The 23,283-nt window shown below is 54.6% G+C and overlaps 1 protein-coding gene across 4 annotated transcripts in view; it reads left to right on the plus strand.

Annotated features, from left to right (window-relative positions):
- PIK3R5 (phosphoinositide-3-kinase regulatory subunit 5) overlaps window positions 1–17,377 on the plus strand; it is a 63,736-nt gene extending 46,359 nt beyond the window's left edge. For 3 of the 4 annotated variants that reach the window (XM_047708036.1, XM_047708035.1, XM_047708037.1), the window contains 14 exons: window positions 7,186–7,255; window positions 9,306–9,480; window positions 9,924–10,077; window positions 10,314–10,397; window positions 10,699–11,422; window positions 11,548–11,704; window positions 12,057–12,164; window positions 12,607–12,735; window positions 12,866–12,959; window positions 13,069–13,145; window positions 13,763–13,856; window positions 13,943–14,025; window positions 14,332–14,444; window positions 14,546–17,377. In XM_047708036.1, the coding sequence (XP_047563992.1) occupies window positions 7,186–7,255; window positions 9,306–9,480; window positions 9,924–10,077; window positions 10,314–10,397; window positions 10,699–11,422; window positions 11,548–11,704; window positions 12,057–12,164; window positions 12,607–12,735; window positions 12,866–12,959; window positions 13,069–13,145; window positions 13,763–13,856; window positions 13,943–14,025; window positions 14,332–14,444; window positions 14,546–14,693 (2,210 nt within the window). In that variant the 3' untranslated portion in view covers window positions 14,694–17,377. The other variant, XM_047708038.1, reaches the window with a different exon arrangement.
- Window positions 17,378–23,283: the final 5,906 nt, after the last annotated feature.

The raw sequence follows: 23,283 nt of genomic DNA on the forward strand, positions 1-23,283 counted from the left end.
GGGACTTCGAGGTGCACGCGGCACCCGGTGGCTGACAGCAGTGAGCACAGGCGGCAACGCAAGGGAGAATTCTTAGGGGACACTGGGTAGGGATTCAGGGCGAGGAGACCCCACTGCACGGTCTGTGCCTGGACTCTAGTTTGCCAAAGAGTCTCCGAGACTGCCCGGGTCAGACAGAGAAGCCCACGTAATACTGACGAGAGGCCCCTGCTGGTCCTCTTTGCCTCAGGAGCAAATAGGGAAATGAATGTGTGGACCGATGGCGCTCTGGTTAGGGGAGTGACCGCGGCTAGGGGCGGACAGGTTGATGGGTGCTGTGACAGGTGTGGACAAGGGCCTGGTGCCAAGTTTGTACACGTGGGGTCTGAAAAGGAGGAATTCTTGAAAAATGGCAAGTGCTCCAAATAAACACAAAAACGAGGGCCCGGCAAACCGTTCTAGAGCAAGAAAAAACCCAAGGAGGTAACATTTACCGCGAGGTGGCCCGAGAGAGTAATTCATCAGCCTCAAAGGAATAACGTCATGTTAACGTCCTTAGTGATGCCCTTAACACATTTGATAAAACTCATCATTCACCCCTAACACCCGAAACCCCGGTAATATATAGAAATGTTCTTAAAGGGGTAACAGCCCACAGGGAAATGCTAGAGGCACTTCCATTTCAGTCAGCGACCCTCCTCTCGTGCTTATTGGTGTTTTGCCTATGCAAATAGGCAAAAATAGAATATTTCTTCTTCCGGAGAAAGTAACATTTTAATTACGCCGAGATCAGGCAATTGCTTATCTGTCAGGACTAAGAGACTCACCCACAGAACAGACAGAACTAGTCAAGAGAGCGCTAATGGCATTCGCCAGTCAGAGAACACAGTGATGGGGGGAAAAACCCAACAATGTATAATAGCAACTAAACATATAAAAGAAGAAAGAGAGATGCGAATCTCTCTTCTATGTTACCTACACAGAGAAACAAACTTAAGGAGACGTAACCTAAGAGAGGTGTTGCCAGATTGAATCAAGATTTGTTATATGACAACGTGGCCTGAAACCAGGGAGGAATCAACTTGGTCCTTTGATAAATGGCATCAGGACCACTGACAGACCATCAAAACTGAGCTACAGTTCTATCTCAAAAAGAAACCAATAAATAAGAGTTTGATCTCAAACATAAAATACATTTCGGGTGGATTGAAGGTCGAAGTGTGGAAAAAGAGACCATGAATGTAACAGAAGAAAAGTAGGTTATAGGAACCACGCAGAGTGGAGAAGAGATACCAAATGGTAACCTCCCCCTGCCACCCGAGGCAAAAATGATCAAAGAGAAGGCTGACAGATTTGGGAAGCATAACATTTAAAGCTCTTCTATAGCTATTCAGTCATTAAGAATATAGATGCAGAGGCACCGAGGGCAAAAGATGTCGAATCATCTGTTGAGTTAAAAAGCAGGTCCCCAAAATGCTATGTATGTTATAATCCCATTTTTTGTTTTTGTTTTTTTTTCTCTTAAATTTATATAGGTACCAGACCCTGTTTAGCGCCCACGACACCTAGCTCTCGTCACGCACACTGCACACACACAGCACAGGAACACCAAATCCTGCTCTCCAGGAGTTCCTGGAACCCAAGAGAGCTCAGGAAGGCAGCTTAGTGTTGCAATTCCCCCCGGGGGGGGGGGGGGGGGGGGGCCTTCCTGCCTTCCTTCCCCAATCATCTGATTTGTCCGCCCCAAACAGTCAGGCTGGCTGTCTCCTCCCAACCAATCCGCACATCGGTCTCCTCCCAGCCCATTCGTGGATCTGTCTTCTCCCAACCAATCAGCTTCTCCGTCTCCTGCCAATCAATCCATGGGAGCGGGCACAGGTTAGGGTAGGCGGGCCCCAAAGCCCACCTGTTCCTAGGACCTCAGCGCATCCTAGAGGCGTGGATGCAAGAATTTAGAAACCGGGGAGGCCCCGAGGAGAGGTGCTCAGGCACGTGGTGAATAGACAGCTCGCCGGTCTAACTTTGCGAGGCGCCCTAAGTGGACAAGCGAGTTCAGGATTAATCTCTTCCATTCCCTTCCTCCCACCTGCTCCCCCAAACAACCAGATCTGCGTTGCCTGGGCTTCTTCCTGGGGACCAGAATTCCTTTAACAAGAAGGCTAATCTTTTCTTCCCTCCTATAATGTAGTCAGAAAGGATTCAAAATGCAAATACCCTAGGAGAGCCTTCAGTGGGTAATCACAGATCTAAGTGATTCTTTTTTACTTTGAAATGAGGAGGGGAGAGCGGGGAGATGTAGGGCTGGGGGAGACCATCACCTCCCTGCACGCCGGGAGACCATTCCCAATGTCAGGTAGTACCAGCCGGCTCTTGTCCGCTGAACGCACACTATGCCTTGAGATGTTTGCAGGGGAGGGGGGCATCTGGGTGGGGCTGTCTGCTGGGCAGCCCAGCGAGCGTGGAGGGCGGGCTGTGGAGGGAGAGGGTCTGATGCTGGGACGGCAGGGTTCTCCGCCTGGGGAACAAAAGTCAGGCAGAGTAGCAGGCAGAGCTGGAGATGGGATGAGGGTTCTTGGGCTCAGAGCAGACGACCCTGGGAAGTCCGGTCCCTCACTGCGAAGCGCCTTCCCCCCGTGACACTGCCTGGGGGATGGTGTGACGCTGCAGATGTCCTGGTGATGGAGGGGAAGGCCAGCACCTGTGTGGAGAGGGTGGCGTCCTGCCTGTGCTGGGAACTCGTCCTCTTCCAGGGAAAGCAGAACCGAAATAGGAAATCACAGACTCTTCTGCACGTCAGAGAGTCTTTTCCACACAGTAAAAAAAAAAAAAAAAAAAAAAAAAAAAAAAAAAAAAAAAAAAGAGGAAAACAACAAAAAACCCCTAACATGTAGAAACACAGGGAGCCTTCATCAAAGACACTGAGCTCATTACCGAGGGAACCTGCAAGATGGCAGGGCTGGTTTAAAGGAGGGTATGAGAGCCCAGTGGAAGTTTCTCGATAAACCAGAGTAAGATTGCAGAATTAGATGCGGAATTGGTTAACATCATAGAGGGGGGTAACACCGTAGCCTGTGGGTGCGCTTTTCTACGGGACAAAAATCCCTTCAGTCGTCTCCCCCCTGCCGCTCCCCCCAGGTTCACCTCTCACTTCTCAGAACCTCGGCCGTGGCCAGTGGTGACTAGCAAATTGGGCTAAATGACCCTTTCCTCTATGATCCTGAAGTGGGATGGTTGGAAAGGGCTGTAGCCAAGCTTTTGTCAGGGCACATGGGACTGTTTTCCCTTATGGCAGGTCCCCATCCCCCATCCTCCCTGCCGAGGGAAGCAGCGGAGTGAGCTCTCCAAGGAGAAGCCAAGGCTGAATCACTTAGTGGTTCCTGGTACTTGGTATGACGCCGTGGCGGCCTCAAATTCTGGAACTGTGTCCCCTGTGGCAAGACATGTATTTAACTTACAGGAGCTCTCATTCCTCATCTGTAGAATGGGTAGCCTCATGCCCCCTCCCTCTCGGAGCGCTGCGAAGGGCAATGCTGGTGCACTGGGCAGCCAGAGCCGGAGAGACAGGTCCTGACGGGGGAGCCGGGGAGCGGGGGAGCCGGGCCCTCCACCCAGGGTACCTTAGGGAGCCAGTTGCCATGGCAACGAGTGAAACAGTTTTATCCCGCTTTGATGTGGCTGGGTGGGCAGAGGAAGTGGGCAGGTTATCAAGCGTTCGGGCCGCCCCCTTCTTCCTGGTTCTAGGCCAGTAGGCTGGCCCACCGCCTCTGTTCCCGTGTGCCCACGGCAGGAAACCTCAGGTCAGCGCCGCCAGCTCCCGCCCACCACAGCCCTCTCGGCTTCAGCCCGTGTGTTTGTTGGGTATTTACTCCAACCCCCGCGGGGCTGTGTAGACCACAAAACCTGCCAGCAAAGAGTGGATCTGTGATGGTGAGCTGCGACAGGGGGCATCACCCGTGAGTCTCAGGACGGTTTCCAAAGCACACACCGATGGCTTCTCCCCCAGACCACGGCCCTGTGAGCAGAGGGAAAAACCCATTTCATGTAGGAGAAAACCGAGACTCAGAGAAGGTTCACATGTCTTGCCCACACTCTGAAGTCGGGTGTGAGAGAAGGAACACGGGCCTTGGTAGGACCTATGCTTTGTCACTTTCTGGCCGACGCCCTTGGACAAGTTGCAGGAGCTCTCCGTCCAAAGCGGGACTGTCATTGTTGGGGATGAGACTGGTGCTGGCCCAGGCGTTGACCACGGCAAAGGGCTGGTCTCCGCCATCCTAGAACACCCCCTGGGGTTGTAGCTTATCCTCGTCTTCCAGAGGTTGAACCCAAAGGCTAGACAGGTGAGCGGCTCACCCCGCTCTCAGAGCTGACAGGCTCTCCACCCCTCGAGCCTATGTCTCTTGGATCCCCAAAAGCCATATCCTTTGACTCCAGAAACCTATTCTCGCATTTGCATAAGGCTTTTTCTGCCCAGAGGCGTAAGCCCGGAGTTGTGTGTGACGAAAAGCCCGGGACTGTCCCAGCTGCCATTTCGCAAGCTCGTTCCTTCCCCGGGCAATCTCGGCCACTTTTCCTTTCACTTGGTGCCTTCTATCCTTCAACCTTCTGCTGAAGCAGGTACAAACCTAGATTCGGTCACTTTGGCCCCTGAGTTGGTGGCAGGTGAATTCTGAATAATCTTCCGTGGCCAGAAGCTTCTCTCGGGACGTTACTGACCTGAGGCATTTGCATTTCATGGGTTTTTTTTGGGGGGGGGTCTCTGATTATGGAAAAGAAGGTGTAGATCCCTTGAAGGAAAATCAGATGTCACTGACTAGCAGATGGGGTCTTCCTCAAGAATGCTCCCATACCAAATGCATAGACCGCCCCCCCATCCATCCCAAACAACCACCAATTCTCCCCGACACCAACTGAGTGTCCCAAGACCCAGTCCGGTTCTGGCACCAACTGCCCACAGTTAACGCAGACCCCACGGGTTAAGAGCTCAGTCCCCTAGACCACCCCCATTTCAGATGCCAGTTGCAAACCCCACTTTGCTAAGAACCCAAAGTGAGGGACGCAGCTGGCAGGAGAAAACATTATAATTGAGATCCTCTCCCTCCCTTTCAAAGTCTTAATTACAACTGGCCACAAGTGGACTGTCTAAAAAACAAAAACAAAAACAAAAAAAACAACAGAACGTTTAAAAATTTGAGTATTTGATGTTACAACGTCAATGAAAGAGATTTTTATGATTGAAAAACAGGGGTTAGGAGGGATGCAACATCACTGCTCTGGTGTTCTTGTCAAAGATTTTTGCCTCCCTCCAATCCTGGGATGACATGAAATGCCCCAGATTGAGGAACGTTCTGCCATAACCAATCAGGATTCTTGAGTCAAGGTCACGGATGACTGGGACAGACTGAGGAAGCGTTATAGGTGGAGGAGGCTAAGAAGAAATAAGCCCATGCAGTGTGGGACTCTGGATAGATAGGATCCTGGAACTGAAAGAGAACAGTAAGACCATATATGTATTTCTTGTATTACAGAGTCACAGAAGGAGATGTAGGGAAAAGAGTGGGGAGCCACTATTTCAGAAATCACAGGGTAGGATGAATCAGAAATAAGTTGGCTGCCCATGACAGAAACCCCAGTATAACATTGGTGGAAACTCATAGGAGCTTATTTTTTTCCTTATATTAAAAAAAAAAAAACTCCACTGGAAGGCAGTCCAGGGTTGGCGTAGGAATTGCACAAACATTCTAGACCAGGCTTCTCCTTTCTTTCTGCTCCACCTTCCTTAGCAGGAAACCTCGTCCTCAATGCCCTTTCATGGTCTAACAATGGCTGCAGGAGCTCTGGCCGTCGTGACCCTATTCTAGTTAACAGAAAGGAGGAAAGTGGGGGTTACAGAAAGGGGTCTTCCAGAACCTCCACCCAACCCCTGCAAGGCAGGTTGAGAAATGTGACCTGTCGCTCTGTACCCAGGGTCCCTTTGGTGAAGAAGGGGGTGGGTGTTGGGTCGATGCCCACAGGTGTTTGCTGTGTGCGACCCACGAGGAAGAGTGGCCTGGCAGAGCGGGGACTGGTTCTGTCAGGGTGACCTTGGGCAGGGCAATGAAGGAGCAGGGGTGGCAGATCTCCCTCCAATCCCCCTAGACCTGGTGGCTCTGCAGAGCTGGAGGCCATCCCATGGACGGAAGGGACAGGAGAAGACTGCACAAGTCAAGTCCGCAGGACAGCGTTTCACTGACTGGCTTGCAGGGAGCCCTGAGGGGAGCTTGCCTCTGTCATGAATGCAAGTGGCCACCAGGTGGCGTCCCAGGTCCCCATAGCCACAGCCCGTTTCAGGGACTTTCCTATCAAAACAGACATTACAAAAAAAAAAAAAAAAAAACAAAAAACAAAAAAAAAAACAGACATTACATGAACTTCTAAACCTGTGACAGTTACGTCAGAGAAACATCACGCAAAAGGCCCCCAAGTCAAAGCAATTAGGTCCTAAATGAGAACAGCACAAACTGGTCATTTTTATTTTTTGCAGTTGACCAGACAAAAATCATGGCCTTTCTGTTTGCAGCTGCCTCTGATCCCTGCCTGTCGTGGCTTTGCACTTTTCTGAGGGGCTCGCCTTCCTGCTCCCCGCTCACCCATTCCAGGGCAGCCTTGCCCCCTGACAGGGACCCCTGCCTGCCCTCCAAATCCCAGCCCCTGCTTCTGGGGCTCTTGCTGGTGGAGAGGACCAAGTGTGCTTGAATCTCCCTGTGGTGGGCACACAACTGAGTCCTTCCTGTGGATGGTCTGTTCTGCAGCCACGGGCCTGGGTCAGGCTGCAGGAGCAAGGGAGAGACGTTGGCTAGTTTGGTGCCGGGGCAGAGGCAGGGCTCAGCCTGGGAGGGACAGCAGCAGGGAGGCTGAGCTGCCCTGAGAGCCCCTGGGAAGTTGGGCAGAGGTGTGGAGGGCCAGAGGAGACTGAGCTGGGGGCCCGCACACCCTCAGGGGAGCCCCTGTACCTTCGAGAGGGCCAGGGAACCCCTGGGCCGCCGCAGACCAGACACCTTGAAGCCTCTGGTGCCGCACCCGCTGTCCGTGAGGAGCTGAGCTGCGTGGGACCTGAGCATCATCCCAGGGGTGCAGGGGGAGCCTCGCAGGCTGGTGCGGGGCCACTGCAAGGCCATGACTGCTGGAGAAGCAGGTAAACCGACCAACTCTCCTTTGTTCTGGCTACAGGAATCACCTACCAGCGGCTGGTGAGGGCCGAGCAGGGCCTGCCCATTAGAAGTCACCGCAGCTCTACTGTGTGAGTGTTCTGGGGCGGGGTCCCCCATCCCCACCCCACACCATCCTCCCTCCCGGCCCCACGCATCCGGCTTTCGCTCCATCCCTGCACCACCTTCCCCTCCAACCCCCCAGCCCCCCCGGGAAACAGTCTTCAAGAGGACCAGGAATACCTGGGAATCATCGGTGATTCTTTGTACATAAGGTTGTTTCTCTGGGCTGAGGCGTTTTCCTCCCAGTTCTAAATGACTCTGAGGCTTTAAAAAATGAAACAAACCGGGGCGCCTGGGTGGCTCAGTGGGTTAAGCCTCTGCCTTCGGCTCAGGTCATGATCTCAGGGTCCTGGGATCGAGCCCCGCATCGGGCTCTCTGCTCAGTGGGGAGCCTGCTTCCCCCTCTCTCTGCCTGCCTCTCTGCCTACTTGTGATTTCTCTCTGTCAAATAAATAAATAAAATCTTTAAAAAAAAAAAAAGAAAGAAAGAAACCTTAAAAGCCACCTGCACAGATCATGCCAGGTCCCAGGCACACATGACCTCACTTTGTCCCCACTTTTCAGATGGGGAAACTGGAGGTCAGAGAGGCCAAGTGTGACTTCCTAAAGGTCACATAGCTCGTAAACGTCTGAGCTGGGATTGAAGCCTCAGTCTTACTCAAAGGCCTGTGTGCTTTCTACAGCGTCTTTCTGCCTGTTACTAAAACAGCATTTTCCAAACCTTTTTTGATGAGGACCTACAGTAAAAAAAAAAAAAAAAAAAATGCATTTATTTTAATTTTTTAAAGTAATCTCTTTGTGCAAGTTCTATGGGGCTCGAACTCATGACCCTGAGACCAAGAGTGGCATGCTCCACCAGGGCAGCCAGGCAGGCGCCCCTAAACAATGCATTTTATATGAAAGCCTACTGTATACACACACACACACACATGCATGTGCACACAGAACTTAAATGAGCTTTAGGTGAGAACACGCATGCAGAGAAAGCGTGCAAGGGAAGGGCATATGCCCCGCTGGTCACGTCCTGCCCTCATATGTGTGTGGAAGGAGTGAGCGAGCACTCAGTGAAGGAGAGAGGCTCAGGCAGGGACAGCTTGGGCAAGCCTGTCACCTCTTCCTGATGAATGGAGGGGTCAGCACTAGTTTCCACCCCAGAAGGATGGGGACTCTGACAGAGCCCAGTCCTGTTGGTGGGAAGCGGGGGGCCCCGACCCGGGGCAGCCATCTGCAGGGACGGGCGGGAAGGCCACCTTCACACTCCTTCTCTGCACGGAGCCTGTGAGAGAGAGGGGGGAACAGTTCTAGCAGCTCCCACCGAAGGCTCTACAGCAGGGCTTTTGTGCTGTCTCGAGCGCTTCGAGAAAACACAGCGATGGAGGGCGGATGATGGAGGGCGAAGTGAGAACAGACGTGTGTGCTTAACCGTTAGCTGGGCCATCCACACCTTGGGGGGGTTCCCGATTCTGTTCACATTTGGTCTGTCTGAAGTTTTCCATGATGAACGGAACGTCAAGGCTGGCCTGGAGAGGGAGCGCAGGGTCCGGGGAGAAGGCAGGCTGGGCACGAACTCCGCTCCCAGCCTCGTGCAAGCTAGCTGGGGCGAGTTAAGAAAGGGGGGTCCCCTGTGAGCCACGGACTCACAGGCAGCCTTGACCCTAGCCTGAACTTGCAGGGCAGCTTGCACGCTGGCATGTAGCTGCCCCGTTCCCTCCCCGCTGCAAAATGAGCCCCTGGCCCCAAGTCCCCTCCCCTAAGACGGCCCCAAGTCCCCTTGAGGCCTCCTTCGTCCGTCCCGATGTCCTGTCAGAAAGATGCTGATATAAAAATTAAGGTGAAATTTCTTCTGGAAAAATGAAGTCTCACGCTCAGAAGGTCCCTGGAAAACACTCGAGTAGACTGCAAGCTGTGCTCTTCCAACTGGGAGCCCTGAGCCAGCCTGCTACCTCTCCCCTGGGCTTGGCCTCTACCTGTGGAGGCCCCCCGTGGGGCTGAGCAGCTCCTCCGGGTGCCCCATGTGAGTGAGGGGGGTGGCGGCGCTGTTCCTGCCCCCACCCCAGAGCCCGCCCTCTGTGTCCCCAGCACCGTGCTGTTGCTGAACCCAGTGGAGGTACAGGCGGAGTTCCTCGCTGTGGCCAACAAGTTGAGCACGCCCGGGCACTCACCCCACAGCGCCTACACCACCCTGCTCCTGCACGCCTTCCAGGCCACCTTCGGGGCCCACTGTGACCTCCCGGGGCTGCACGGCCAGCTGCAGGTAGTGCTAGGGGCCTTAGGGCCTTAGCATCACCCTGACTGACGTGGCTGGGCACTGACTGGAGGGCTGGCTGTGCTGAGAGATTTCTATGACACTGGGTCCCCACGGAGGTGCCAACAGAGGTGGCTGGCAGCCCAGGCAGGGGACTGGGCATGAGCTTCCGAGGGCTGGGTAGGCTGGGAACAGGCTGTAGAGGGAAGCTGGGAGACCTGACTTCTAGTCCTAGCGCTGTGATGGGTTAGCCGTGCAGCCCTGGACAGTGTCCTCCCCTCTCTGGGCCTTTCTCTCATGACCACTTCCTGAGAAGGGGACCCCGGGGAGGTGGGTGCCAAGGCTGGGGAGGAGAGGGGCCGCAGCCGCCATTGGAGAGAACCTAGGGGCTTGAGGAGTCGGGCAGCTGAGCCCTGGTTTGGGAGCAGGCCTGTCTTCTCCTGCGGTTTCAGTCCAAGAGCCTGGCCGAGCTCGAAGACATCTTCACGGAGACTGCGGAGGCCCAGGAGCTAGCTTCCGGCATCGGGGACGCAGCTGAGGCCCGGCAGTGGCTCCGGGCCAGGCTGCAGGCAGTGGGAGAGAAAGCTGGCTTCCCCGGCGTCTTAGGTGAGGCTCTTAGGAGAGCGCGGCGTGTTTTTCCACGGGGGGTGAGCAGCCCCAGGGACCAGTGACTCTGCCCCACACAGCCTGCGGGGGACCCAGCTGTTGTCCGGGCACTCCACCACCCCGAGGTGGGAAAGAGAGCTGGCTGGCCTCGGCCCAGCCCACCGTGCAGCCGGCGCTAGTCTCTTCTCTTCCACGAGCCCCTTGCAGCCCTCACCTTCTGTCCCCTCCTCTTGCAGACACTGCCACACCTGGTCAGCTCCGGACCATCCCCATCCCTGTCGCCAGGTGTCACACGTACAGCTGGAACCAGGACAGCTTTGGTGAGCGGCCAAGCTGGCGCCCTCGAGGTGCCCACCCCCCAACACCCCCTTTCCAGTTGCTTCCCGTCCTGCCACTTGCCACCGGCCCAGCTGCCCAGGCAGGCTCTAAGCAGAACAAGGGCTGCGGCTCACAGCTCACCCTCCTCCCGCCCTCTCCTTCTCCTCCTCCTCTCTTCCTCCTCCTCCTCTCTTCCTCCTCTTCCAGCCGGTCTGTCTGAGCCTGTGATCCCTCCCGAGGGCACGCAAGAGGGGTTTCAAGGACCCAGACACCCAGACAGTGCCTCCCCTGGCTTCCCCGCAGACATCCTGCAGGAAATCCTGCTCAAGGAACAGGAGCTGCTGCAGCCAGGGATCCTGGGGGATGATGAGCAGGAGGAGGAGGAGGAAGAAGAGGAGGAGGAGGAGGACTTGGAAACGGACGGGCACAGTGCCCAGAGGGACTCCCTGCTCTCCACCAGCTCCGCAGTCTTCCACGACTCCACCCTGTCCCTTGCCTCATCCCAGGCCTCAGGGCCCACCCTGTCCCGCCAGCTGCTGACCTCCTTCGTCTCGGGCCTCTCGGACGCCATGGACAGCGGCTACGTAGAGGACAGTGAGGAGAGCTGCTCCGAGCGGCCCAAGAGGCCGGGCAGCCAGGAGCGCCGGGGCCACCGCAGGCCCGGGCACAAGTTCAATCGGATCTATAAACTCTTCAAGAGCACCGGCCAGCTGGTGCTGCGGAGGGACTCCCGGGGCCTGGAGGGGGGCTCGGACTCGGGCCTGCCCCTGCGGCGGGCGGGGAGCCTCTGCAGCCCCCTGGACGGCCCGGAGCTGCCCCCCGCGCGGGCCCAGCGCTCCCGCTCGCTGCCGCAGCCCAAGCTCAGTGCGCAGCTGCCCAGCTGGCTCCTGGCCCCTGCCTCACGCCACCAGCGCCGCCGCCCCTTTCTGAGCGGGGACGAGGACCCCAAGGCGTCCACGCTCCGCGTCGTGGTCTTCGGCTCGGATCGCATTTCGGGGAAGGTGGCTCGGGCCTACAGCAACCTGCGGTAGGAGCCGGACCTGGGGTTGCGGGGTGGGGGCGGGGCTCGCCCTGCCCTGGGTAGGGGTGGCGGGGGTGGTGGCGGGCTGAGGTCTGAGCGGGACGGCTTTCTCCTGGCCTCCTCCTCACCAGGCAGCTGGAGAACAACCGCCCGCTCCTCACACGGTTCTTCAAGCTCCAGTTCTTCTACGTTCCCGTGAAGCGAGGCCATGGGGCCAGCGCCTGCCCCACCCCTGCCAGCCAGACACCCCCACTCCCCACAGACTCCCCGAGGCACCCCAGCCCTGCGGTAGGTCCCGACCGCAGCGGAGAGGGGGGCGTCCTCACCTGGTTGAAGCCCTTCCTGGACTTGGGGTTCTGTCCCAAGTGCCGTGGGAGCGCAGAGCGGGCCCCGGAGGGCCACCCGAAGGGGTGAGGAGTCGCCGCCTGGAGCAGTCACCGCTGCTAGGGGGTGCCTCCTCTTGCTGGAGCCTCTCTGGGGGGCAGGGGCAGCCCCTGCCCTGCACGTGGCGGTGGCACTTTGCTGCTTGACACTGGCTAAAACTTCTCGGACTCCTCTCAGGGCGGGGAGGGGCCCTGACGGGGGCTGCAGATGCCGTTGGGGGTGGTGGGCTGGAATGACTCCCGCCCCCTTGTCCCAGGAGCTGGAGAGCACCAATGACATCTCCCACTACCTCGGCATGCTCGACCCCTGGTATGAGCGCAACGTGCTGGGCCTCATGCACCTGCCCCCCGAAGTCCTGTGCCAGGTAAGCGGCCCCCGTGGGGCACGAGGGGGCACCCGCTGCAGTGACACGGCACCGCTCAGAGGCCCTGGTTTTGGGGGGATCCGGCGTGAGGCCTCCAGGGCGGCCCAGGGTGAGAAGCGCGACTGAACCCAAACTGAGGGCAGTTGAGGACAGTGACAGGGCGGGTCCCAGAAGGGTCCTGGGGACCTTCAGCTTCAGCCTCCTGCCTCATCTCCCGGCTTTGTCCAGCTCCCTGGGGGGCTCTGGTGTCAGGTGAGGGGGCTCCGGAGGCTGGGCTGTGGGCCGTCCCCCGGCCATTCTGTGTCCCTTTGATCACACCGTGGCTTCCCTGGTCCCGTCTGCCTCCATCCCTGTATGGATGCGTGTGTCCGTCTCTCTTCCCTCGCGTCCCCTTGCTCCCTCGCTCACCCTGACCGGGCCACACACCCCCCCGCCCCCGCAGCAGTCTCTGAAAGTGGAATCCCGGCCCCTGGAGGGTTCCTCGGCCCAGCTGCCCATCCTGGCGGACATGCTGCTCTATTACTGTCGCTTTGCCGCCCGGCCGGTACTGCTGCAGGTCTACCAGACAGAGGTAAGGACACCCCTGCTGCAGGCAACCCCCCCACCCTGACCCCCGCAGCCAACCGCCTCACGCTGCAGCAGCCCCTGGGTGTGGAGGCATCTGGGAGGGCCCCACTGATACCTGCCCGTGCCCTCTGCAGCTGACCTTCATCACGGGGGAGAAGATGACCGAGATCTTCATCCACTCCCTGGAGCTGGGTCACTCTGCCGCCATGCGTGCCATCAAGGCTTCGGGTGGGTGATCCTGAGCCCCGGGGGACATGGGCCCCAGGAGGTAGGGGCCTTGCAGTCTGGGAGGGCTACTGGAAACAAGAGGGAGTGAAGGTCTGTCCGTGTGCCATAGGTCCTGGCAGCAAGCGTCTGGGCATCGATGGAGACCGCGAGGCTGTCCCTCTAACACTACAGATTATTTATAGCAAGGTGAGGCCACTGCCGGGCTGGGTTTCTGGGGGGCCTGCTCCTGACCCATCCTCACCCAGAGTCAGCCCTCCTACATCCTCAGGCCCCCGTCTTTCAGCTGGGAGGCTGCAGCTGTCTCCCCTGGATAGAAGGGGAGGGAGTGGACATCCTTCTCTCCTTCGGTCTCCAAAGCCACCCCCCGACACAATGAATGTGCTCTCCCCCAAACCTTATGTACTTAGCAGATCCCATGAAGTGTTAGGGCCTGGCTGCGAGGCTGAGGATGAGGGGGGCCAGGGTGCGGGGTCCAGACACACATCGAGGGAGAGCCCAGCGACCATGGGCTGGCATGCCTGGCTGGGTGCATGGGAGCTGTCGGAAGGGAGCAAGAGGACTTGGGGGCAGGGGTGGGCCTGGGTGCTGTGAGCTCTTGTGCCTCTGATCCCTGGACCAGGCCAGCTACCTAACACTCCTCGCTGGAGCCATTGAGGTGCATATGGGGGTCAGGGATCAGGAGTTGGGGGTCTCTTGGTGCCCAAGCGAGCAGGTGAGAGCTTCCCCGGAGGAGCACTGACTCGCTGTGGTTGGGGATCCGGGGGACCTCTGGCTGAGAGGGCCTGGCTTGGCTGTGTTTCCAGGGGGCCATCAGTGGCCGAAGCCGCTGGAGTAACATGGAGAAGGTGTGCACCTCCGTTAATCTCAGCAAGGCCTGCCGGAAGCAGGAGGAGCTAGGTGAGCGGCGGCAGGGCGCACGTAGCGGGGCCCGGTCTGCAGCGGGGAGGGTCCCTGAGCCTGGCCTGAGCTGTCCCTGCCCCCAGACTCCAGCATGGAGGCCCTGACGCTAAACCTGACGGAGGTGGTGAAAAGGCAGAACCCCAAGTCCAAGAAGGGCTTCAACCAGGTGAGGATGCCCCCGCTTTCCGCTGCGGTGCCTTCGGGAGACCCTGGCACGGGCGGGTGTGGGGTGTGCCCACAGTCAGGAGTCCTGTGCGTGGATGTGTCTCACCGTGGGGCCCTGGGCCTTCTCCTGGGGGCACTCGTTTCTCCCTACCTCAGGGAGGGACGGGGCCGGAGAGGAGGCAGGGCCGCAGGGAGGCTGCTGGACCCTGGCCCAGGCTAGCTGTCAGCCCCGCAAAGCCGCTGCGGGGGTGGCCACTGCCGGCGGTTCGGAGCGGCGACTGGGGGCTTACGGGGGCTTTGTTTCCAGATTAGCACGTCACAGATCAAAGTGGACAAGGTGCAGATCATTGGCTCCAACTGCTGCCCCTTCGCCGTGTGCCTGGACCAGGATGAGAGGAAGATCCTGCAGAGTGTGGTCCGGTAGGAAGAGGGGAGCCCAGGGAAGGGGTGTAGGACCCTGGAAGGAGCTGCAGGGATGAGGCGGGTGGGGAGCCTGCCCTTACTCCGGCCTGTCCCCGTAGGTGTGAGGTCTCCCCGTGCTACAAGCCCGAGAAGAGCAGCCTCCACGCCCAACCCCAGCGGTCCCCTGACCTGCCGTCCCAGGCCGCGCCGGACCTCTGCTCCCTCCTCTGCCTGCCCATCATGACCTTCAGCGGAGCTCTGCCCTAGTGGGGCCCTCACAACCCAGGACAGGAAGCCCCGAGCAGGCAGCCTCCGCGGAGGCCCTCCCCACACAGTGGCCGGTCTTGCTCCCTGTGGGGAACTGGATGGCCCTCTGTGGGATCAGACCCTGCTGTGGGCCCAGACAGCGGGCAGGGAGTTGATGGTTTCTGGGCCCTCTGGGGCTGGCTACCCTGACCCTCAGATTCCTCACGGTAGAGAGGCGGGGGATGGATGAGCTGACCCCAGAGGCCCTGGCCACTTGTGTGGTCTAGGACCCTTTCTAGAAAGATCTGAGGTTCTGGTGCTCCGTGGTGTGGTTTAGGCCTCCTCTCCCAACCCTTGGCTGGGCCCCCCTCCTTAGTTTGTCAAAGTCTTGGGAACGCTTTGTATCTGGGGTTCAGTCCTCTCTATTCTGGGATTCAGGTGGTAGAAACAAGGCTAGGAGTTTCTTCCCAGACCTTCAGTAGCACCCCCCCCCCCCCATGTCTCTCTCTGTCTCAGAAGTTCCCTGGGTCTTCTGGGAAAACAGCACTAATGCTTTACCTGTCTTCGCTCAGCCCCGGGAGCCCCTTTCTGGCTCGGAGAGCCTTGGGCTCAGTAGCAGTCCAGTTACCTTTCTAGCTCAGTGACCAGAAGGAAAGGAATTAGCTTCTCCGAGCCTCCATGTCCTCAGCACTAAGACCTTCAGGGGTTGAAAAGAAATTGCCTGCTAAGTGCCTGGCCCAGTGGCCCGCTCATGGCCAGTGCTCAGTACAGATGAGCGGTCTCACCCTTAAGGGCCAAGTACCCACCCCCCCACCCCCCCACCTGGCACTGGGACACCCTCACGGGCTCTGGGATGCCCTTCACTCCACCTTGAGGCAGGACCGAGACTGCTGGGGTGAGGAGTGGTTAGGTTCACCCTCCGAAGGAGGAATGGCCTTGGCGAGGGTAAGAGGATGGTTGCACGGGAGCCCCCCCAGTCCTCGCTGACGTCTCTCCTGGGTTGGGCCCCATGACCCCCGCTCCCATGTCAGGCCTTAGGCTGGTGTGTATGGAGGCTTCCAGCTCCAAAATCCACGGACCCCATTCTGGCACCTGGGCGGGATCCCAGAGGGGTCGAGGGAGAGCCTGGCCTCCAGGCGCTTTGTGCCTGGCTGGGGGGAATGGGTCACGGGATGTGAGAGCCAAAAACATAAAGTTGTCGGGTCTGAGTGGTTTGGAAGCTGGAAGCAAATGTGGCTAGGGCGGTAGGGGGGCGGGCAGGGCCGAGGACGGGATTTGGATGGGACAGGTGGAGAAAGTAGCCATGGGAGAGGACCGCATCCCTCCCAGAGACCCTCCATCCCCTCCTTCTCCTGCTTCACCTGGCTCCAAAGGTTCGGGCTTACAGGAGCCCCCAAACCCCAGCCCAGACTACTCACCACCAGAGACCAGTGACCGGAGCCGGCTCTGCCCTGCATCACCGCCCCCTTCCCCGTCCCCACTACCTATACTTGCTCTGGGCTCTGAGAGCGGCCAGCCATAGACTTTCCAAAGTATTCTGTTGTGTGAACAGGTTACTACAGGATAAACCAATACCCATGAATAAATTAATAGAATTTAATATTATTTTCAAAAAAAACTTGATTCTTCTCCTATTTCTTGAGCCCCTCCCCCGGTTATTTTGCTGCATGGCGAGTAACTGCTAGTTGCTTCATTAACATAAACCCGTTCACAAGCAGGAGTAGCAGCAGTCAGATTCTTGGGGAATTGTTCTGTTTGTTTTTTTGTAAATTTTCCTCTCTATGGGAAATGTACTTGTGCTGGGATTTTCTCTGACGCTACTCCACCGAAGCCTCATCCCCTTGCCGAGAGGAAGGGAACGGAGCTCATTGCTGGCCCTCTGGACGGGGGCTGTCCTTAGACTTGGCTCACAGGGAGGGAGAGAAAAGCCGGTGAAGATGGGAAGGATGTTGGAACAGACCTGTGACTTGGGAGAAGCAGGTCAACATTGGGAAGGCAGGAAAGCAGGTCCTAGGAGTTCAGCTTTGAACTAGGCATGGAGGAAGAAGGAGCCGTGAGATGTGCTCTCTGCACCAGCTAGCAATTGCCAACAATAAAGCACACCAAACACCCACTGGGTGAAAACCGTGATCCCTTACTCTTGCTTGTGCGTCTACAGGACCTCCAGGGATCACTCCATCTAGGTGGGGCTCAGAGCAGCTTGGCTCCAAGCTGCAGGTTAGGTTCAGGCCGGCCCCGTGGGTCTCACAGGCACCTCAGGCCGCCATGGTAGCATGAGAGGGGCCTGCTAGGGCCTGGAACTGGCGGGGTGCCTCTTCCGTCAAAATTCCACTGACCCAAATCAAGGAAGCACAATGACCCGTAGAGTTAATAAACTCAGCAAATCTCACACAGGAGAAAAAACCATACTTTTACTTCTATTGGTCTTCCCAAAATCCCATAGCCACAGTCTGATCATGAGGAAAGTATCAGACAAATCCAGACTGTAGGACATTCTATAAAATAATCTGACTAGTACTCCTCCAGGAAGTCAGTGGCATGAAAAACAAGGAAGGGCCGAGAAACTCAAAAGCCAAGGAGACAGGAAACCTGAAAACTAAATGCAATGTCGTACCCTGGATTGGATCCTAAAACCGAAAGAAGATATTAATGGAAAAACTGGTGAAATCCCTATGAAGCCTGGAGTTTAATTTTTTTACACACACACACACCTCCATTGTAAGACTCCTGGGAGAGAAAAAGATAATGAGAAAATCTTAAAGACAGCCAAAGGGGGGATAAATATATATATATATATTTTACCTTCAAAAGATCAATAATTAAACTGAGACCTCCCTTCTCAACAGAAACACTGGAAGTCAGAAAACAATGAAATGACATCTTTTTAAAAAAAATTTTATTTTTTATAAACATATAATGTATTATTAGCCCCAGCGGTACAGGTCTGTGAATCGCCAGGTTTACACACTTCACAGCACTCACCATATCACATACCCTCCCCAATGTCCATAACCCCACCCCCCTTCTCCCAAGCCCCCTCCCCCCAGCAACCCTGTTTGTTTTGTGAGATTAAGAGTCACTTATGGTTTGTCTCCCTCCCGATCCCATCTTGTTTCATTTATTCTTCTCTTACCCCCTTAACCCCCCCATGTTGCATCTCCACTTCCTCATATCAGGGAGATCATATGATAGTTGTCTTTCTCCAATTGACTTATTTTGATAAGCATGATACCCTCTAGTTCCATCCACATCATCACAAATGACAAGATTTCATTTCTTTTGATGGCTGCATAGTATTCCATTGTGTATATATACCACGTCTTCTTTATCCATTCATCTATTGATGGACATTTAGGTTCTTTCCATAGTTTGGCTATTGTAGACATTGCTGCTATAAACATTTAGGTGCACATGCCCCTTCGGATCACTACATTTGTATCTTTAGGGTAAATATCCAGTAGTATGATGGCTGGGTCATAGGGTAGCTCTATTTTCAACTTTTTGAGGAACCTCCATGAAATGACATCTTTAAAGTGCTGGAAAAAATTCAGTCTAGAATTGTCCAATGATTTTTTTTTTAATACACTGCTCACAAGAGACACTCTAACTATAAGAACAGAGAAAGTCTGAAGACAGAAGGATGGAAAAGGCAACACCATGCAAACTGACACACATAGCCGGTGGTATTATGCTAATGCCAAAGATTTTAAGGTAAGAATAAAAAAAAGAGGCACATTTTATAAATATCAAAGAGCCAATCCCACAAAAACATGTCACAATCATAAATCTGTATGATCGCAATAACACGCCTTCAAACTACAAAGTAAAACTTGACAGAATTAAGGTCTCCACGACCATAAGGAAGGACTTTATTACACTTTCCTCAGTAGCTGACAGAACAAATAGGCAAAAAAGCAATAGCAATATAGAGGATCTGGACAATACAATGAACACATTTGATCTCATGCCAACAGAACGTGGCTCAGCCGCAAAATTCACATTATCTCAAGTACAACTAGAATTATCAAATTTCAAATGATTGACATCAAAGGGAGTATATTCATCTCAAAAAGACTGAGGAAGAAAGGTACAAATCTTAAAGGAAGGAGGAGGAAGGAAAGAAATGTAAGAGCGGAAATCTATGAATTAGACAACCAATGTCCTAGGAGATAAGTACAAATTATCAATATCAATATCATGCATGGAAAAAAGGACATCTCTACAGATCCTACATACACAAAATACAATGAAAGGATATTATAAATTCACCAAAGAATTCGGCAATTTGGATAAGATGGAGAAGTTTCTCGGAAATACAATTTGTGAAGGAAATGGATTTCCTGGATAAGCAAATATATATTCAAGAAATGGAGACTGTTTTCTTAACTACACTGGCAGACAGTGGTTCTTTTTGCTGCCCCCACACTTCCACAAATTTCAGGATATCATGGAGTTGGAACCATACAGTGACTACCCTTTTCAGATTGGCTCACCCACTGAGCAGTATGTAGTTAATGTTCCTCCTTGTCTTTGCACGGCCTCACAGCTCCTTTCTTTTTGTTGCTGAATAATATCCCGTTTTACTGATGTGCCCGGTTTGCTTCTTCAGTCGCAGACTGAGGACATCTTGGTCGATACCAGTTTTTGGCAATTATGAATAAAGCTGATATAAACATTCATGGCTGGTTTTTGTGCCGACGTATATTTTCAGCTTGTTTGAGTAAATACCAAGGAGCACAATTGTTCCATCATATGTATATTTAGTTAAGAGAGAAAAAAAAAAAGCCAAGCTCTTCTGAAGTGACTGGGCAACTTTTTCATTCTTATCAAATGAATGAGAGTCCCTGTGGCTCCAACATCCTCATCAGCATTTGGTGGCATCATGGTTTTTTGGATTTTATCTATTCTAATGGGTACGTAGTGATGATATCTCATTGTTGTTTTGATTTGCAAGTGCCTAGTAACTGCAAGGTTGAGTACCTTTTCGTGTGTTTTTCATGTGAATATCTTTTTTGGTGAGGTATCTGTTCAGATCTTTTGCCCATTTTTAAATTGGGTTGTTTGTTTTCTTACTATTGAATTCTCAGAGCTCTTTGTATATTCTGGATACCAGTCTTTTATCAGATACGTGTTTGACAAATATTTTCTCCTAATCTCTGGCTTGTCTTTTCATTCCTCTTAACAGTGATGCCTTTTTCAGAGCAAATGGTCTTAGTTTTAATGACGTCCAATTTATCCATTTGTTCTCCTCTGGACAGTCTGGAGCTTCCTCTGTCTGGTCTTTATCTGACAGGTGCACTGGTCTGTCATCATCCTCAGACCTTTCCCTGAGGTCCCTGACATCCAAGTCGTGCCTCCTCCAGGGGACCAGCTCTCCCACAATCCCTGGGGCAGGGAATGCCTACATCCCCTTCAGTCTGCTCAAAGCAGAGGCATCAGAGCTGTTTCCAGCCCCTTCGCAGAGGTGTGTGTGGACCCCACCTGCCTGGTTCTTGCCCAGGGTTTCGGACTCCCCTCCCCCACTCTCACAACCACCCCCCTCTCCAGCACTGGGATCCAGCACTGTTGTCCTAGGGGTGGCAGGTGGGGCGGGGGCTTCTCCCTATTTTCCCATCCTTGAATCCCTCTATTTCTTCAGGCCTATCATCAGGGTAAAGGAAGCTGACTATTCTGGCAGAGGCTGTCCTCCCCCACCCTCTGGGGACAGAGACAGGCAGGTGGCAGACTGTCCCTACCTGTGCCACTTTCTCTCTGTTCCTTGCAGCAGGCACACGAGCGTTCCAGCTCAGACTACAGTCCCTTATCTTGGTCTGCTCAGGCTGCCATCACGAATGCCATAGAGCGGGCAAACAACAGGTGTTTATTTCTCACAGTCCAGAGGCTGGGACATCCGAGATGAAGGTGCTGTCAGATTCTGCTTCTGGTACAATCCCCCTTCCTGCCTTGCAGATGGTCACCTTCTCACTGTGTCTTCACGCGGTGGAGAGAAGCAGCCCTAGCATCTCTTCCTCTTCTTAGGAGGCAGGGCTGGGGGCTCTACCCTCATGACGTCATCCAGACCCAATTACCTCCCCAAGTCCCCACTCCTAATTACCGTCACCCTGGAGGGGCAGCATAAGAATTAGGGGTGGACCCAAACACCCAGTCCATAACACTCCAAGACTCTCAGTGGTCGCTGGAAAGGCGGCTGGGGCCACACCAATCACCTGCACGTGGTGGGCCTCTATGCACAGGGCGAGGTGCCCCTTGGAGAAATCTCAGAAACGCAGGGCTCGGAAGGTCGAGCCTCCTACTCATTGCAACCTGATCAGAAAAATCTCCACTGAAAGTCAAGCTAGCACAAGATGAGATATTAGCAAACATTTTACAGCGCTTACTGTCATGTGCCAAGCCTGCCCACGAGCTTTACATACCTCTGTTATCATGCTCAGGCCTCCCAACAGCCCCATGGGGTGGGTAGTATTAAGCCCATTTTACAGATGAGGAAACAGAGACACTAAGGACCTTGCCCAAGGTCACAGGGACAGCGGAAAGGAGAACACGGGATTCAAGCCCACATCGCTGAGTCCGAGTCCCGGCTCTTAACCACTCAGCTAGGCTGCTCCCTCAAGCCACTCATGTCAGAGCTGGGGAAACTGAGGCCCGGAAAAATAAAGTTCACGCAGCTCTCCAAGAGGCTTGACTTCATTGTCATCGAATTCTGCAGTTCTGGTGGTTTCAGAGCGGAAGCTAGGGTCTTCACACACCCCCCAGGCATGGGGGTGGGTGGGAAAGTGGGTGGGGTGGGGAAGCTAAGGCCCCCAGGGGGTTGGCAGGGCTCCAGACAAGCCCGTACCTTCCACCGCGGAGGGGTAAGCAGTCAGGAGGACGGCACTGTGTGGAAGTGCTTCAGGCCCAGGAGCTGGCCCCAGGGATCCCCGAAGACCTATGAAGTGGGAACGGCAGGAGGGGACCGAGCAGTCCTACCCCACCCCCACCCCTGCACAGAGGCCTTCTCTGAGCAAAACTAGTCGCAAGTCTCAAGGCCAGAACCAGGATTGTCATGGAGAGGAAACTGAAACCCAGATGGGAGGAGAGACCTGCGCGGCTAGAGTAAAGTTACAACAGAGTCCAGCCAGGGCCCTTGTGGGGGTGTATCTGCTCGCCTGAGTGCGCGTGAGGGGAAGACAGTTGGCACAGATGATAAAGGGTTGGGGTCCTTGAGTTTTCTCAATGATCCTCATCAACCCCCAGCCCTCCTGACGTCCAGCTTTCTTGACCTGCTGGCCTGTCCCTATTCCTAGTGGGAATTCCTGTGCAAGAACACAGCGACTGTGAGACGTCTCTTATAAAACAGGAGGCTCCAGTCCCCTTCACATTTGGGGGAGTGCTCAGACCTGCTCCCCAGCTCGGTTTCTCCAGCCCCCGTCTGGCCTGATGACAGGGGAGGTGCGGGGAGACTAGGCCCCGCCCCCAGGGCTCTCTCCGCCCCTGCCCGGAGGTCCGGAGGAGACTGGAAGGACAACAGGTGCACAGACCAGGAAAATCCTGGGGAGGGAAGTTTTCTTCTCCACCTTGGAGGCCGGTGTGTACTAGGGGGAATGGGTCTGGATTTTCCCCTGCGTCTGGACCCACGTGCGTGTGGTGCTGGGCCAGGAAATACCGACTATGACGTTTAAGAAATGACCCTTTTGTACTGATCTTCCGGTGCTCTCCAGGTAAACAAAGCCTGGGGAAGATCACTTTGCATAATCGCCCCCAGCAGGCACGGGGTGGAGACAAAAAAAAAAAAAAAAAAAAAAAAAAAAAAAAAAAAAGATACTAGGAGGGAGGGGTGGGGGGGTGTGTGTGCTCCTTTTCACTCCGTATACTTCTGTAATAGGAGTTTTTTGTAATGAAAATGTATCTGTGAGTGGCTTGAGTAATTTTTTTATTAGAGATTTTATGTATTTACTTGACACAGAGAGACAGCAAGAGAGGGAACAGAAGCGGGGAGGGGGGCGGAGAAGGAGAAGCAGACTCAATCCCATGACCCTGGGATCATGACCTAAGCTGAAGGAGAATGCTTAACCCACTGAGCCACCCAGGTGCCCCTTAAGTAATGTTTTGAAACACTTAAAATTAAAAACAAAAAACAAAAAACAAACAAACAAAAAACACGTTGACATTACAACCAAAACTCTTTCCTCAAAAATAAGACTGTCTGAAAGAACGAGTGGATGGATATAGAGCACAAGCCTGCTTCCTACAATGGTCCCCTGACTCTAGTCCTAATTCTACATGCACACTCACCCCACAAGACAGCCCTGCTAGAGATAAGGATGGAAATTCCAGGACACCGTATTCTTCCGTCTCTCCACACCCATAGCTGAGACTACTAGCTGCTAACAGGTTCCCCAAAGAAAATGATGCCACTGATTTTGGGACCGCTTGTGGCGGACCACTGCTTTAAAGCATGACGTCGTCCTCCGCCCCTGTTTCCCTGTGCCGTGCTCTGAGGGCTGGAGGGAATTCTCTGGAAGCAGAGGTGCACGTCAGGTGGGTACCTGCTGTGTCCTGCCTGAGTCTTCTTAAGAGTGGGAATCGGAGCCCAAGAGGGTGGGCCAAGCTTCTCTCTGACTTGTCCCCGTAG

The sequence above is a fragment of the Lutra lutra genome, chromosome 16, assembly GCF_902655055.1.
Source record: "Lutra lutra chromosome 16, mLutLut1.2, whole genome shotgun sequence".
NCBI lineage: Eukaryota > Metazoa > Chordata > Mammalia > Carnivora > Mustelidae > Lutra > Lutra lutra.